This window comes from the organism of the source record quoted next, unplaced genomic scaffold (assembly GCF_019419815.1).
Source record: "Pyrus x bretschneideri cultivar Hongxiangsu unplaced genomic scaffold, Pyrus_bretschneideri_v1 Contig9, whole genome shotgun sequence".
NCBI classification, from domain to species: Eukaryota; Viridiplantae; Streptophyta; class Magnoliopsida; order Rosales; family Rosaceae; genus Pyrus; species Pyrus x bretschneideri.
In genome coordinates this window covers 1,631,658-1,647,711 of record NW_025999831.1, presented here as the reverse complement: position 1 = coordinate 1,647,711, position 16,054 = coordinate 1,631,658, and the positions used below count along the sequence as shown (strand labels likewise).

Below are 16,054 nucleotides of genomic sequence, written 5' to 3'. Positions count from 1 at the left end.
TAGTTTTTGTGTGTGGTTCTGATTTCATTTTACTGTTTTCTTGAAGTGTGGGCGTGAAACGTACCTACAACATATTTATGTCATCTCTCTCATCACGTTGTTTTTTATGCATGGTTGTCGTTGTTTCCTTTATTGTTTTCTTGAAGTATGGGGGTGAAACCTAAGAAATGCGTTGAATACTTCGTTACTTTATTCATCATCTAGAGTTTACAATATATAGGCACACATGCCTATTCTACAAGGAAAGTAATCTGCATTACAAGAAAGGTAATCTGCAAAAGATAGGGACACTAAATCTTAATCCTACCAAATATAAGACTCCTATAATCTTTATAGTAAATTCAACACTCCCTCTCAAGTTGGCTCGTAGATATCGCACATGCCCAACTTGATAAGTGAGTCCTGAAACACTTCACTAAATACTCTATGAGTAAGAACATCAGTCAGTTGCTTCTCTGAATTCACAAACAGTATAGACAAAATATTCCCTTGGAGATTCTCCTTAACAAAGTGTTATCAACCTCCACATGCTTTGTTTTATCATGTTGTACCAGATCATCTGTTATTTCTCAAGATTCTAAAAGACGATAGGCACTAGTCGGGCGGCGGGCTGGGGCCTAGCGCCTATACGGCTAGGCGAGGCCTAGGCGAACTAGGTGAATTTAAGTAAATCTATTATATTTCGTGTAAATAAGTGGTTGCTTATACTTAAAATATATATAATTTTATCATAAACTACAAAATAGAAGACATATATATTATGAAGTATTGAAACATAATGAAAACAGGGGGAAAATGATATAATGTGTGTTCATTTAAGTATGAAACAAGTATCTTACAATTTATTAAAAAAAATAAAATGAAAAATTAATGTCATATATTGTCTATCTAATTGAGTCGCGACCTAGGTGGGTCTAGGTGGGTCTAGGCGTGTGCCTCAGCTAGTTTAAGTGTCATTTCTTAATTTTCAAAAGCTTAGGCATTAATCGGGACGGTGGCCAACCGTTTAGCGCCTAGGCGGCGCTAGGTGGGAATTTTTAGAACAGTGTTATTTCCCTTACTGACAAATTGTCCCAATATAACTTCAGAGCTTCCTTTGGTTCGAAACGAATACACATTAAAAGTTTGCATAACTAAAGAAGTTCACATATTCCTTGTGTCATACCTTATACTCAGCCTCGGCAGAAGACTTTGACACCACCTTCTGTTTCTTACTACGCCATGTAACAAGAGACCTCCAACAAACGTAAACTATCCATGTGTACCTGTCAGTAACTTTGCAAGACCAATCTGCATCTGTAAATTCTTCAACTTTTAAGTGACCATGTCTTCCATACAAAATTCCTTTACCAAGTGCATACTTCAGATAGGCCAAGATTCGCACTACAGCATCCATGTGATTGTGTGAGTGCATAAATTGGCTCACAACACGTACAACATGTGCAATATCATGACGAGTATGAGCTAGATAAATTAATCTCCCCACCAATCTTTAATACCTACCTTTATCAACAAGAACCTGATCAGCGTAAGTACCCAAGTAATGACTCTCTACCATAGAAGTATCACCATTTTTACAGCATAACTTATCAGCTTCTTTCAACAAATCCACAACATGTTTCTGCTGAGAGAAGAAACCTTTGGTTGAATAGGCGACCTCAATTCCAAGGAAAGACTTCAACTCTCCCAAATTTTTCTCTCAAATTTGGATGCAAGATTTACCTGTAAATTATGGATTTCTTCTTAATAATGTCAGGTAATAATCATGTCATCCACACAAATAATTAAAGCATCAACTTCCCAAGCCTACACTTCAGGAACAAACTTTGATCAGAATTATTGTGGAGGTACCCATATTTTTTCATTGCTTGAGTAATCTGTCAAACCAAGCAGAGGCGATTGTCGTATTACCCATAAAGAGACTTACACAATCAACACACCAAAGTATTACCACTTACACCATATCTTGGTGAAAAGACCATATACACATACTCTTCCAAGTTCCCATGAAGGAATGCATTCTTCAATCAAGCAGTTTAATAGGCATCAAAACACGTACCCCTTAGCCACTATCATTGCTTTGTACCTATCCATAGATTCATCGGCATTGTACTTGATTATAAACACTCAACGGCACCCAATCGGTTTATTCCCTATTGGTAGCTGCACTATCTCTCAGGTTTTATTGTTCTTGAAAAGCGGACATCTATTCATCCATAGCTTGTATCCACTTAGGGTCTCTTATGACTTCTTTGATCTGAGTGGAACTTTATTTGATTCAATGTGATTTACCAATGCCCTCCGTTATGGTGAACAGTTCTCACATGATATGTAATTAGCAATTGGATACTTCACCTTTCCTTTCAAGGAGAACATGTCAGGTGACAAATTGCAGTTTTGTCTTGCAATATTGGAATTAGTTGTATACTTACCTCTTGGATATTCAAAGGAGATGGAACATGCACTACATGATCAGAGACACCGACTAATAAGGATCAATATCAAACTCTTTCTTGGAAGGTTAAAATACTAATAAGGAACAATATCAAACTCTTTCTTGGAAGGTTAAAATACTTGGTTCACACAAGACCATGTATTGCATATGTTGAAGTGTTTTTAGTCATTTTATGCATGCACCTAGTATTGATCATAGGAATGCTATGGATCGCATATTGAGATCTTTGAAGTCTGCACCGGATAAAGGTCTTATGTTTGCCAAGTATGGACATCTAAATGTTACTAGGTATATACCAATTTTGATTGAGTCAGATGCATCACTGATAGATGTTCTACTTAGGTTATTTCACCTTCGGTAGGGGTTATCTAGTTGGTGAAGTAAGAAACAAAATGTTGTTGCAAGATCAAGTGCTGAAGCTAAGTATCGAAGTATATCACATGGCATTTGTGAGTTATTATGGATTCATAATGTCTCGTTAGATTTGGGAGTTAAACTTGGAATGGCTATGGCACTGCATTTTGATAATAAGGCTGGGACTGATACTGCTCACAATCCGGTTCAACATGATACAACTAAACATGTTGAAGTGGATATTTATTTTATCCAAGTAAAATTGGAAAAAAGATTGATCTGATACCTTTGTAAAATCTGAAGATCAATTGCCATATGTTCTCACTGAAGCTGTCTCAAGTCGAGTGTTTCATATAGTTCACTTAGAAAGTTGGGCATGAGTGATATCCATTCACCAACTTGAGGGACGTGTTGGAGTGACTAAACCTAGTGTACTCTAGTTCTGCACACTTCTATGGTGTATAGAGGCGGACTCCTATAGTGTAGTGGGGAAGCTTCGTGTAATTAATTTCTTAGGTTGTATAGTACACCAGTATGTTCATATAATCCTCCTTACCGAGAAGGCATGTAATCAGAATATTCATACATATTCTACCAAATGCTCACTATCCTATTAATTATCGTCAGATTAGGGTAAATTTCAAGATTTGTGTAAGAGATAAATTAAGTCAAACTCATCTAACGGTAATCAATTAATTGGGTAGTGACATTATCACTTTATGCGTTGAACAAAAATATTTCTAACAAGAAGAGCTATTGTACAGTGTATACCAAAATAAAGGCCGCTACAGCAACCACAAAAGCTAGGAAAGCAAAAATAAAAAAACTATATGCCTCGTGTAAGGAATTTATAGCTCAGTTTGTTAAGATCATCACCATAATTCCCCACACCCACCACAATATCACTTTGTATCAAAGGAAAACTAAACCTTCATATTTTAACATATTGCATTTGCATATTAAAGCTGGTGCTCTTGTTGGCTCTCCGGGAAAGAGTAGACAAAAAACCTCTTAACAAGCAGCCTTCTTCCTCTTTGCTTCATCTCCCTCTTGTTAGATCTTTCTGAAAGACAATTGTGGCATTGGAGATCCTCTTGCTTTTCTTTAATGTTCTTCGCACATGCGATTGTTGGGGTGAATGAACAATCACCATTTTCCTCAAGTTCTGAGCATGCTCTAGTATATACTTCGATAACTCGATTCCATTAGACCCACTGGGAAGTTCTATAGTCACCTCCTCAAGTTTAGAAACACAAGTAGGGTTTTCTAATTTCCAACGCTCTATATCAAACCCGGAGGACTGGAAAGGCAATGAACAACAGGCAGATTAATTGAGAATTTCTCTGAAACTGATATAACGAATGGAAAACTAATTCATTCTTTAACCATGATCAACAAGACCAGATTCCAGACAAGTCAAATGGAGAGGTGTATGGAGAGATACGCAGAACCTTGACTACTTACTTCAGTTTTCGAATGGAGGAAGATTCTGTCAGTATATATGTGCAAGGTGCTCAAATTTGGCATTGTTTTAAACAGACAGATCATTGCCAGGACTAGGTCATCAAGCAAGCTCCCAATATCAATACGTAAATAACGAACATTATCTAAAGGTCTTGGCATAGAACCTTCCTTGGTACAAGGAAAAACCTAAATGACAAAAAAGGAAGAGAACCTGTAAGAACAGTAATGAAAACTATATGCGATGGAATACCAAAACTGAGTGATGGAAATCATAAGTTGGCCAAAAGATAAACGCACCAAAACAGTGACAAAAATTGTATGCAATGGATTGAATAATCACCAATACAACATATGCAAGGTATTATCTTTAGACTGACTAGCAGTATTCAGAGAAATACGAATTTTCAATCTGGCTTATGTGATTAGTAACGCAAAAGCAATTACATCTTTCAATTGTCAACCAATTCCGATAAATTAATCTTTTTTTTCGAACGAGGAAAGATTACAATCGAATAATAGTGGATTGCAAAGTATCAAGTTTTCACGAAACAGAGAGACACAACGCAAATAGATCAATTCAGTTTTACTATAGTATCTCTTTACCTTGAGGCTCTCTGCATTTAGAATAAGAACTTTGACCCTGCATATACTGCAGAGAAACTCGGACACAATGCCAAAGTCATATGCTCCATTCTTCAGGAAAAAAAGGTCGGCTTTCTCTAAACGAATGAATTCCCCCAGATTTTGGTGGATCAACAATCTCCCTATCCATTTCATACTCGTAAGATTTGGTGCAAGAATATTTATCGATTTTCTGTGTGGAATAGATTTAATGTCAATAACTAGGTCTACAAGTTTCTCAGCTGCAATGCTAAGTTGGCACTGCTCCGTCAGAGAGTGATTGACAAAACTAAAGGATAACAAAGACGAGCTTACGATGGTAATATTTTGTACCCCAGACACTTGTTCGAGACATAATTCCTTAATGCAATTGCAGTAACATGAAAACCACTTGAAAAACCCCTCGTCTGCGATTTTAACATTTCTCAACTTCAAGCATTCAAGATTAGAGAAAGAAGTTGAGGAGGGCTCTTTAAAGACCATAAGCTTCATGTCCACCATTAGAGACCTCAAAGATCGACAAAGAAAGACGCAAGATGGAAATGGAGTCAGTGCCATCCTAAATGAACCACACTCAAGATCAAGTACTTCAACATTACACTTAACCGCATTGTGGATCCACGTAATCACTCGAAATTTCTCCTCTTCATAGGAAAATTCCTTCACCAAAAAGTATTCAATATCCCAAACCAAACGAAACTGTTGTAACTTTTCATCCCCACGACGAACCAAGAACCTATCCAAAGAACTCAACAACATTAACCGCTTACTGGACGTTGACAGATCCCTATGACAAAGTTCATCAAAATTCAACGACGGAGTTGACAGACAGAGTTCTTTGCATCTTTTGGATGCACTGCCAAAACAGGCTAGGTCTCTTATACTGAGGAAAGAGAGAATGTGATGAACAACTTCGTCCGAAAGATCGTTAAATCTGTCAACCCTAAGCCACTGCCTCCCATCCATCTTTTTCTATCTTTTTCTTCAGTATGATGCCAACTCGAACCCTAAACCCTAAACTACACGTTCTATCAGAAACCGCGAACAGAAACGAAGCCCACTTACGTCTTTCTTCTATTCCCACTTTCTAATCAAACTTCCTCTTCACACAAACCCTCTTCACAATCGATCATTCCTGGCACGACGGGATAGCAAAACAAAAGATCGATTTTTCTGAACCAAAATAAAGAAAAGTAGTAATAGTAGTCTTGATATTAAAACGTACCATTCACGCAACCCAAGAAAATTCGAGCATACCCTCCTCTTCCTGGCCAAACAAAGAACCCTAATTTTTGTTAATTCGGGGTATGACCAAAAACATCAGTGCGATTGTTTACGAAAGAAAAAACACAAAAATTTGTTAATTTGGGGATATTCTAAGGGTTTCAATTGGGTCACGTTTGAACCAAAAACAAATTGCCCTTGGGCCAACCCTCAAAGTCTCTCAACTTTTTCGGACCAAACCACAAGTACCGCAGGTCCAACACCAATCATGTCTATGTACCGTGTGCAAGTACGATTCCTCAAAAAAAAAAAAAGAACAAAAAAAAAAAAAAAACAATGGACACTGATAATTATAACAGCTGAAACATTTAATTGGAATCATTGATTTTATTTGGTGCATTGATCCATAAATTGCGGGTGCCAAAAGATCCAAAACCTAAAATGAAATGATGACTAAGGATCCGTTTGATAACCATGTTATAACCAAGACCAATCGGAGCCAAACAAATCGGGAGAGCTTGACAATGTCCACTTCTTACAAATAGATATACAATAGACAATAGAGCAATTGCAAATAGTTTTCTGATAAATTATTCTAACGCCCTTAGGAGGTATCAACTCTCCTTGACAAGAGCATTTAACCAGCTAATCACGTGATTAATTACATATGTGATATGATACATGGATACAATGTAAACCAGAGGAATTTTCTTTTAGTCTGGAGGTCAGGGAGGGGTTATGTGGCTTTAAGCACGAAAACGTTGATTGGAACTGATAACCTGTACTACACAATTGGAAACATAATTTTCAGGCTACTATCATCCAGCTAGATGAAAAAGACAGTGGATCAAAGATCATCTTTGGTACTAAAACCATAACAGAAGTAACAGAATAAGAAAGCCATGAATTTCAAGAAAAACGGAATTTTTCCATTTAACTTTTGAGAAACAAAAGCAATTACCATATCAATCGCCGTCACTTGTGTGGAAGAGAGGGAGAGAGAGCAACACATTATGCATTGAAGAATAATATCGATCGGATATAACTGATCTGTGTGACAACATTTTAACTTAAACAAAATAATTCCGTTGTAACAGCCATGCTTGCCTGAAAATGTTTCTGAGTTTCGACCCATCTTCCATGAAGCCATGTTTGCCTATACCTTTTCTCTTGCTTTGTCTCACGAGGTAGATGTCCTGCAGAATGTGTTTTTCTGAGATTATCTTTGAGTTTGAAGTACCCAGGACCCAAAGTACCTCATCACCCTTAGCAGGTTGGGATAGAAATGCTCAGGGACTTCATGGAAAACTACTGCTGATTTATCATTCCCTTCTTCCCGTAGCATCAGAATAGATGTGACCATAGGGCAAAAGACCGTCATATATTCATAATCCATTGGATACTGCTACCAAGTGTTCATTTAAACTACTTAAAACTCCATACAGTTCCTTTCTTTGCTCATGCCTTGTATCATAGGCTAGAAACTCATGGATCTTGTTACCCAATTGGATTGAGCTACAACCAGGAACTTTCTCTATTCCCTGCTGTCTCATTGCTAACCGATAGGTCAGCACATCTTTCCATTGTCCAATTGATGCACTCAAATTTGATATTAGAGTTAAATAGCTGGGGTTTGCAGGCTCCTGCTCCATAATCCGTCTGGTTAGAGACTCTAACAGATCTCCATTTCCATGAATCTTACAGGAACCGAGTAGACTTCCCCAAATGACCGCATTTGGCTTCAAATGCATGCTTTCTAAGAACCTGACTGCTTCTTCCAACTTCCCGGCCCGACCTAGAAGATCAACCATGCAACCATAGTGCTCTATTCGGGGTTTGATATTCAACTCTTGTTCCATCTGGTTAAATATTCTTTTGCCCTCTTCCACCAACCCTCCATGAGTGCAAGCTGACAGAACAGCAATGAAAATGACATCATCTGGTTTTGTTCCTTCTAAACACATAGTATCGAAGAGAAATATGGCTTCTCTACACAACCCATTAATAGCAAGACCTGAAACCATTGTTGTCCATGTAATTATACATCTTTTAGCCATCTTTTTAAAAACTGCTTTTGCACTTTCTACATCTCCACACTTTGCAAACATGTCTATTAGTGCATTGCCCAAGGGGATAGACAAATCCAACATGTTTCTCTCAATATAGGATTCAATCCATTTTCCATGTTCTAGAGAGCCCAAGTGAGTGCATGCAGATAGTATGCTGATCAAAGTACTCTGATCCGGGCTGCACTTTCCGTCTATCAACATCTGGCGGAACACAAAAAGTGCTTGATCAAACATGTGGTTATGAACATAACCTGCAATCATAGCATTCCATGACACAACATTTTTAAATGGCATCTTATTGAATAAGTTCATCGCTGATTCAAGATCTCCAATAGCCGTGTACCCTGATATCATGGCCGTCCAAGAAACTACTGTTTTCTGGGGCATCTGTTCAAATATACACTGTGCAGACTTGACATCACCCAACCGAATATACGCAGTTATCAATGAATTCCACGAAACTTCATTTCTTTCTGGCATCCTCTCAAAAACTGAATGAGCTAATTCCATATTTCCAGCTTTGGAAAGACCAGAAACAACAGAGTTCCACGTCACAATGCTCCTCTCTTGCATTGAATGAAACAACCGCATAGCAGGTTCTATCTCACCACATGCCATGTAAGCAGCAATCATAGTATTCCATGAAATCACATCTCTTTCAGGCATTTCACCAAACACGTGGGAAGCCAAATCCAACCCCACTCCGCATTTAGCATAGAAATCCAAAAGGGTATTCTGAACAAACACACTAGAGCCAAAACCCATTTTGACAATGTCAGCATGAACCGTTGTGCCATCTTCAAGGGCCGCAAAAGATTCACAGCCCCTAAGAAGAGAAGTGAAAGTGAAACTGTTTGGCGCAATCCTAGACGCCTTCATTTGATTATACACTCGCAACACATCCATACGATTCTTTCCTATACAGCATTTTATCAATGTATTGTACGCGACAACATTGGGACAACAAGAACTTTGAAAAATAGAATAGGCATAATGAAGAGAACCCAGTTCTGAGGAGAGAGTGAGGAGCTTGGGAAGCAAAAAGCTAGTATGTTGGAGTCCATGGACAAAAATCTGAAGATGGGTTTGTTTCAGTTCTTTGAGAGACTTGCAGTCTTGCATGATCTTCAGCAGTCTGTGGTCCATTGTGATCGTTCTTCATTCAAAAGACAATTACTCTTCTTACGCAAGCGGGGAAATCAAGAGGGAACATATTTGGTAAAATCTTCCGCTATTGTATGGTCAAGCCTTCCTCTTTTGGAGCCACAGGCTTCACCCAAAAAAAAAAAAAAAAAAACAAAAATTTATCCCAGATTTCTGTTTCTTTCTATCAATGATGCTTGGCCGACACCTTACCTGGTGCTCAAAAACTTTCTTAACGTCTTTCTCAGCTAGCAAGCTCTTGGGTGCACCAACCCCGTATGCAATCACGATCCCGCGAGCTTCAGCATCATCTGCCAAGGGAAATTGAGGATCAAGTGTTGTGTATTATGGCAAAGTTACGGCGCAAGTAAGAAGTCACATTATAAAATAGTATCAAGCTGCTCCAGAGAAGTTGCAAAAAAAAGGGAATTACGTACTAACACCAACATTACTATGAAAGTAAAACACGGAAGTTCTAGTGATTACCTGAAGCGGCGCAACAGTAGTGACGCGAAACCGTCGTTCCGGCATTTATTCAAACACTTGGTAGGCACTCAGAAACTGACGAAAGAAGGAGCTCAAGACTGTAGGAGAGCAAGTGGGTATCGGTGAAAAGAGCTTGTTGTTCGAATTTCTGAATTCCTCTGCTTTCCTCTTGTACCAGAAATTAAATTCCACTGTATCTGTGTGGATGGTTCAAGTTGAAGACTTTGTATAGCAGACTTTCTTCTGAGCTCCGCGCCTTTAAATTGGGAAAAATTAACGAAAAATTTAAAAAAAAAAATTAGTTTTAATGAAAAAATATAAATAAAGATGTAATGAATAGTATCATAAAAAAAATGTAATTTTTCATTAAAATTGAACAGTAAGTATTTATGTTAAAACTCCCCTCAAATTGTCTTATATTTTTTATTCCTTCTTTTTGTTTTACAATAATAACCGTTCTTAATATTTGTAGAAAACTTAATATAAAATTTGCTCATCGGTAAAAAAAAAAAAAAAGCGTGTGAACATAGTTTTGTACATTAAATGTAGGAAATTCATTTTTTTTCCAGCAAATTGCATAATTATACTTGTGTAAGAAAGTGTTTCAAGCACACTAAAAATCTCTCTATTTGGTGAGTTGATGTAATATGAGTTCAAGTTCGTTGTTTGAATGTGTTAAATTGTTTTAAATGTTCTCACCTAGCATCGACTAGACCCCGTCTAAGTGTTAGGCGATTGGCCAGTAACACGGTTACTCTTTAGAGGTTTAAAAAATAAGAAAATACGACTAGACCTGACATGTGAATAACAAGAATATGTGTTATATTTTTCTTTTCCACATGATCTTGCATTATTATCATTGTAGACTTTACGTGTACATATTTTCTATATTTTACTTCGCTTGATACATTGAAACATGATTAAAGAGACAATGATTTGCTAATGACATCATCACGTTACAAGCAGACTTTATGTATTTGTATGTATATATTATTCATCATTTATTTGGATTAATGTATCAAAACACACACACCAAATTTGATTACGGTAACTTAAAAAAAAAAAAAAAAAAAGTGACATACACCGTGCAATTAAATATTAACACATCATTTTCGCGTAAACATTTGTCAAACATATTTAAAAGATTTTTAAGGACGCTTCCTATAAATAAAGAGAATTTCACACGCAGAAAGGCAAAAAGGCTATTTGATAATAATGCATCAACATATATGTATGTATAATCGAGAAGTGATTAATTATTTATTCATATATCATCTTATTTTTTTTCTTAATTTCCCCAGGAGGTCTCACAATCAAATTTACTAAAAGTTCCGCACTCCCCATGTCTCCAATCATCGGGTCCACATCTAGGGTTATTACAATCTAATAGGCACGAACACACCAACCACGAGCACCGCCCGGTGACGTAACCACCACCCCCTCGCCGGTCTCCGTGCATTCTACTGCATTTTTCTCTGCACAAGCGGTTGTCATTTTTGGTGTAACAAAGACTCCAGAAAGGATGGGGACCTATACCCGTATGACACTTATCACATAATCTTCCTGCCACCCTATTTGCTGCACTCAAAATTAACCAAAAGAAATTATCAGCATTAACAATTTTAAAGACATCAAACTCATCGTACACGTATATTATGTGAAGGCTGGCGAGATTAGAATTTGAGACCTCCTCGTACCAAGTAGGAGCCAAATTTTATTAAATATCATGCATGAAAAAGAACACAAAAAAATAAAATTTATTGATTTGTACGATGGAGTGAGATTTACAAAGATGTCCCATATGTAACGTTGTTTTCAATTGAAACTCCTTTAAATGGTGAAGGGACTTCTTTTTTTCATTGTTGTAAAAGTTCTTTTCTTTTCTATATTTTATCTTCACTAGCCTATAGAAACACAAAATTAAAAAAACTTTGAAGTGAGATAGACTTACGCGAAGTTGAGAAAAGCAACAATAAAAACACGAATCCAAAGAGTCTTGTATTCATGGTTACGTGACTATTTGGCTTCATGTTTTTACCTTCGATCCTTGGCTAGCTAGCTCTACATGCTTCTACTCTTTTCCCCACTTTTTAAAGTAATTCTCCTCTTCAAGTGGAAGAAGTGCGTTAAATTTAAGTGATTATGGCAAAGTGCGTTAAATTTAAGTGATTATGGCAAAAAAAAGAGAAACATAATAACCACAGTTAATTTAATGCAAACCCTAATTAAAGTAAATTAACTAGCGCATGACTAACTGTAACAACTTAATTGTTATATGAAATATAAACTCAATGATAAATTACTCTCCTAGTAAAAAATAAATAAATTAAAAAAAAATTCAGTTTCCAAAATTTTTGCTATTAAGTTGTTAATGGTGAAAAACAAGTGCACTCGTCATTGTGACATCCCACATCGGTCAGGGGAGTGATCCTTATATGTATATTCCCATCCCTACCTAGCATGAGGCCTTTCGGGAGCTCACTGGCTTCGGGTTCCATAGGAACTCCGAAGTTAAGCGAGAAGGGGGCTAGAGCAATCCCATGATAGGTGACCCACTGGGAAGTTGCTCGTGAGTTCTCAAAAACGAAACCGTGAGGGAATGGTAAGCCCAAAGCGGACAATATCGTGCTACAGTGGTGGAGCAGACCCGGGATGTGGCATGCCCCGGGTCGGGATGTGACAATTTGGTATCAGAGCCTAACCCTGGTCGTGGTGTGCCGACGAGGACGTCGGGCCCCTAAGGAGGGTGGATTATGACATCCCACATCGGCCAAGGGAGTGATCCTTATATGTATATTCCCATCCCTACCTAGCATGAGGCCTTTTGGGAGCTCACTGGCTTCGGGTTCCATGGGAACTCCGAAGTTAAGAGAGAAGGAGACTAGAGCAATCCCATGATGGGTGACCCACTGGGAAGTTTCTCGTGAGTTCTCAAAAACAAAACCGTGAAGGAATGGTAAGCCCAAAGCGGACAATATCGTGCTACGGTGGTGGAGCGGGCCCGGGATGTGGTATGCCCCGGGTCGGGATGTGACAGTCCTTCCCCGTCACCACCCAAATCCAGCGCATCCACCCTAATGCCAAGTGCACTACCAAAAATTACTATTTGTCTGACAAATGTTTGCTCGACGAATCAAATTTTGTTTGGAAAAGTAACTTTATCCGACGGAAGAAATTAGTCAAACAACATTGGTCAACGTTTAGGGTTTGTTCAAAGTCTTTAGGCGAGGAAACCATTTCGACGGGAAAAATAAATTTTGTCAAACAAAGTTTTGGCATTGAGGAAAAAATTGGAGCGTATTATGTCACCTATTTCTCAATGAAAATTCAGTTTGTCGACTTATGTGATATTGGCCGACACAACATTTCATCGGCTAAACTATAAGGTTCATCGGACAAAGTGCAATGATGATCTACCAAGGAACCTACTAACACTTTATCTGCTCAACGATGTTTTTGACGTTGTCTGACAAACCATTTCGTCAGGCAACACCCTGTTCATACAAACAGGCCAAGCGACCTTCTCTTTCTCTTCTCCTTTCTTTCTTTCTTTCTTTCTTTCTTTCTTTCCCCCAGTGTAGCTATCCTCTGTCCTTTGCAAAAATATTCTCTCTCTCTCTCTCTCTCTCTCTCTCTCTCTCTCTCTCTTATTTGCTCAACGTTGTTTTTGACGTTGTCTGACATACCATTTCTTCAAGCATGTTCATACAAATAGGCTCGACACCCTTCTCTTCTCCTCTCCTTTCTTTCTTTCTTTCGTTATTTCTTTCTTTCTTTCTTTCCTTCCTCAATGCTGCTCTCCTCTGCCCTTTGCAAAAACCTCCCTCCCTCCCCCCTCTCCCAATTAATTTGTTTTTTTATTTGTTAAATATTTTTAAAAAGTGTAATCAATTACCTCATCACCTATCTCTCACTCTCCCTCTCCCAGTTAATTTGTTTTTTTTTTATTTGTTAAATATTTTTTAAATTATGTAATTAATTAATTTTGTTTGTTGTAAGTTTGTGAATGAATTAGAATAAATTAACGAAAAATGTATGTATTTATTTCTTAATTTAATTTTTTAGTAAAATTATTTATTTAATTGTGATATATATATATATATATATATTTTGAGATTGTGAGTTATGTGAAATTTTGAATTTGTGTGTTATTGAAAGTTTGAAACAAATGTAGCTTAGGTAAATTTAATTTGTGCAACATTATCTTAGGAAATCTCGGTGTGAAATTTTGAGTTTGTGTGTTATTAAAACATACGATCAATGCAAGCTACTTTAGAGAAGTTGCAAAAAAACATTGAATATTAGGCGCTAGCTAGGGGGCGAGCAAGGGCCTCCTAGCGCCTAGGCGTCTTGTGGGGCCTATGTAGGGACCTAGGTAGACGGGTGCCGGCGGGCTAAATGGTCACCTAGGTAGGCCTAGGAGCCTGTTTATTTTTTAAACCCCTAGAAATTAATCGTGACTATAACCAACCACCTAGTGCTTTGGCAGGGTAACGGCGCTTGTTGAACACTTGATGCACTTACATGAATTTTTTTTTTTTTTAACAAACGATATTATCTATACTAAGGAGGAGAGAATGGGCTTAGCCTCACAATGAGCTAGCAATAAGTGGTTTAAACTCGCCTTTGGTGAGAATCAAACCTAAGACACCTCTCACTTACAAGTGAAGAAGAATACCACTAGACTCTACTAAGTGGCTGAATTTTGTTATTTATTTATGATTTTCCATAAGCATATTCAAGATGTAAATTCTTGAAGCACTTGCATGAACTTGGGATGTGACATCCCGTCCCGAAACTATCGAACCGTACGTGTGAAATGACCATTTTACCCCTAGTTTGTTCTATTAGGTTTTTGGTGTTTAGTGTGGTGTGGACAGGTGTGGGGGTCACACACACACACATTCACACTTGCTATCTCTCTCTCCCTCTGACTTTCCTCTCTCTCTCTCTCCCCCGAGCTCCATTTCTCCTCCTTCCCTTTGAAAACGTACGGACAAACCCACAACCCACACAATCCTAACAGATCGTGGAAACCAGCTACACCATTCAACTCGTAAGGTCGAGGCGAGCTCAACCATACCATTTTCAGGTGAGGAATACTTCGTTTTCACGTCGATTCAACAATGGCCGAATTGAGTACTGTTCATGCAAGTTTTATACATTGAGTTTTTGGACTTTTGAAGCTTGTAGAGGTGTTGGTGAGGTTCCCAGGAGCGTCGGAGTAGCTCGTTGGACGAATTTGGACGTCGGGAAGGCCTGGTTCGAGGTTAGCCGAGCTTGGAGTTTTTGGACAGGTATAATCTCTAGGTTTTAGCCCTTAAAACTTGTTGGGACATGTTCTACTAGTCTAGAGCTTTCTTTTGGTGCAAAAATCTTGAAAAACGGTTGAAAAACGAGCGAGAAAACCTAAGTTGCAGGTTTTCCGGCGACGGCGCCGGCGACGGCGACGGCGCCGGCGAGGGGGGTTGGCCGGAGAAGACAGAGGAATATTCCGTTAGGGTTAACGGAATATTCCTAACAGAAGCTAACGGCGTCAGTCAGGGTTAACGGAATATTCCAGGGAATATTCCTGACGGCGTCACCTGACGCCGTCAGTGTGCAGGTCACGTGGCCGCGCGTGGGGGCGCGTGGACCCGTGCCTGTGCTGGCGCGTGGGGGCGCGTGCGTGGTCCAAAAATTATTTTAAAAATATGGTTGTGATCGTGAGGTTGTGTAGGTCACGTTGGTATATTCATTTGTCCATTTTGAGCAATGTATGAGAAGTTATTTTGAACGGACGGTTATGTGCTCTAAAGTTAACGTTTTTATAGTTAATTCGCATATAGGTGACACGTATCCCGAGGACGAGCGTGCACATTCGAGGCAGGGGGGCTACGACCCTTCTACATACCAGTGAGTGGGCTTTTGTTTTCCGTATATACCTATATACATTTATATTCCCAGAAATTGATTTAAAAAGGGTTAATTGCCTTATGCCATGTACTTTATTATTTATCGTTTATGCATCGTTGCATGCATCATTTGTGGCATACATATACATATGCATATGTCATATATATTTATGTGTGGGTGCTGCGGAGGCATAGGTGAGTGCCAGGTAAGCGTTAATTAACGATTGCATTAAATAGTGGTTAGAGATGATTAGAGAGCTCATAACCTGCACCCCCGGTGTTAGTGCTCCCGCCCAGAGTAGGGCACAGTCCTTCACGTGTTGTTCACCTCCCGCACCATACGC

At 38.5% G+C, this 16,054-nt stretch overlaps 2 protein-coding genes across 4 annotated transcripts; both read right to left on the bottom strand.

Annotated features, from left to right (window-relative positions):
- Positions 1 to 3,525: 3,525 nt before the first annotated feature.
- LOC103966431 (FBD-associated F-box protein At1g66310-like) lies at positions 3,526 to 6,859 on the bottom strand. Of its 2 annotated transcripts, XM_018652185.2 has the most exons (3): positions 4,877 to 6,859; positions 4,274 to 4,459; positions 3,526 to 4,109 (listed from the first exon to the last, which is right to left on the bottom strand). In XM_018652185.2, the coding sequence occupies exons 1-3, from the start codon at positions 5,858 to 5,860 to the stop codon at positions 3,849 to 3,851; spliced, it is 1,431 nt and encodes a 476-aa protein (XP_018507701.1). In that variant the 5' UTR covers positions 5,861 to 6,859; the 3' UTR covers positions 3,526 to 3,848. The 2 variants fall into 2 exon arrangements, with proteins under 2 accessions (XP_018507701.1, XP_048432582.1); XM_048576625.1 differs by lacking the exon at positions 4,274 to 4,459.
- A 257-nt stretch (positions 6,860 to 7,116) lies between these two features.
- On the bottom strand, positions 7,117 to 10,101 carry LOC103956448 (pentatricopeptide repeat-containing protein At1g08070, chloroplastic-like). 2 transcript variants are annotated; one of them, XM_048576623.1, is made up of 3 exons: positions 9,817 to 10,101; positions 9,544 to 9,641; positions 7,117 to 9,457 (listed from the first exon to the last, which is right to left on the bottom strand). In XM_048576623.1, the coding sequence occupies exon 3, from the start codon at positions 9,331 to 9,333 to the stop codon at positions 7,504 to 7,506; it is 1,830 nt and encodes a 609-aa protein (XP_048432580.1). In that variant the 5' UTR covers positions 9,334 to 9,457; positions 9,544 to 9,641; positions 9,817 to 10,101; the 3' UTR covers positions 7,117 to 7,503. The 2 variants fall into 2 exon arrangements, with proteins under 2 accessions (XP_048432580.1, XP_048432581.1); XM_048576624.1 differs by having other exon boundaries at positions 7,117 to 9,343.
- Between the last annotated feature and the right edge of the window lie 5,953 nt (positions 10,102 to 16,054).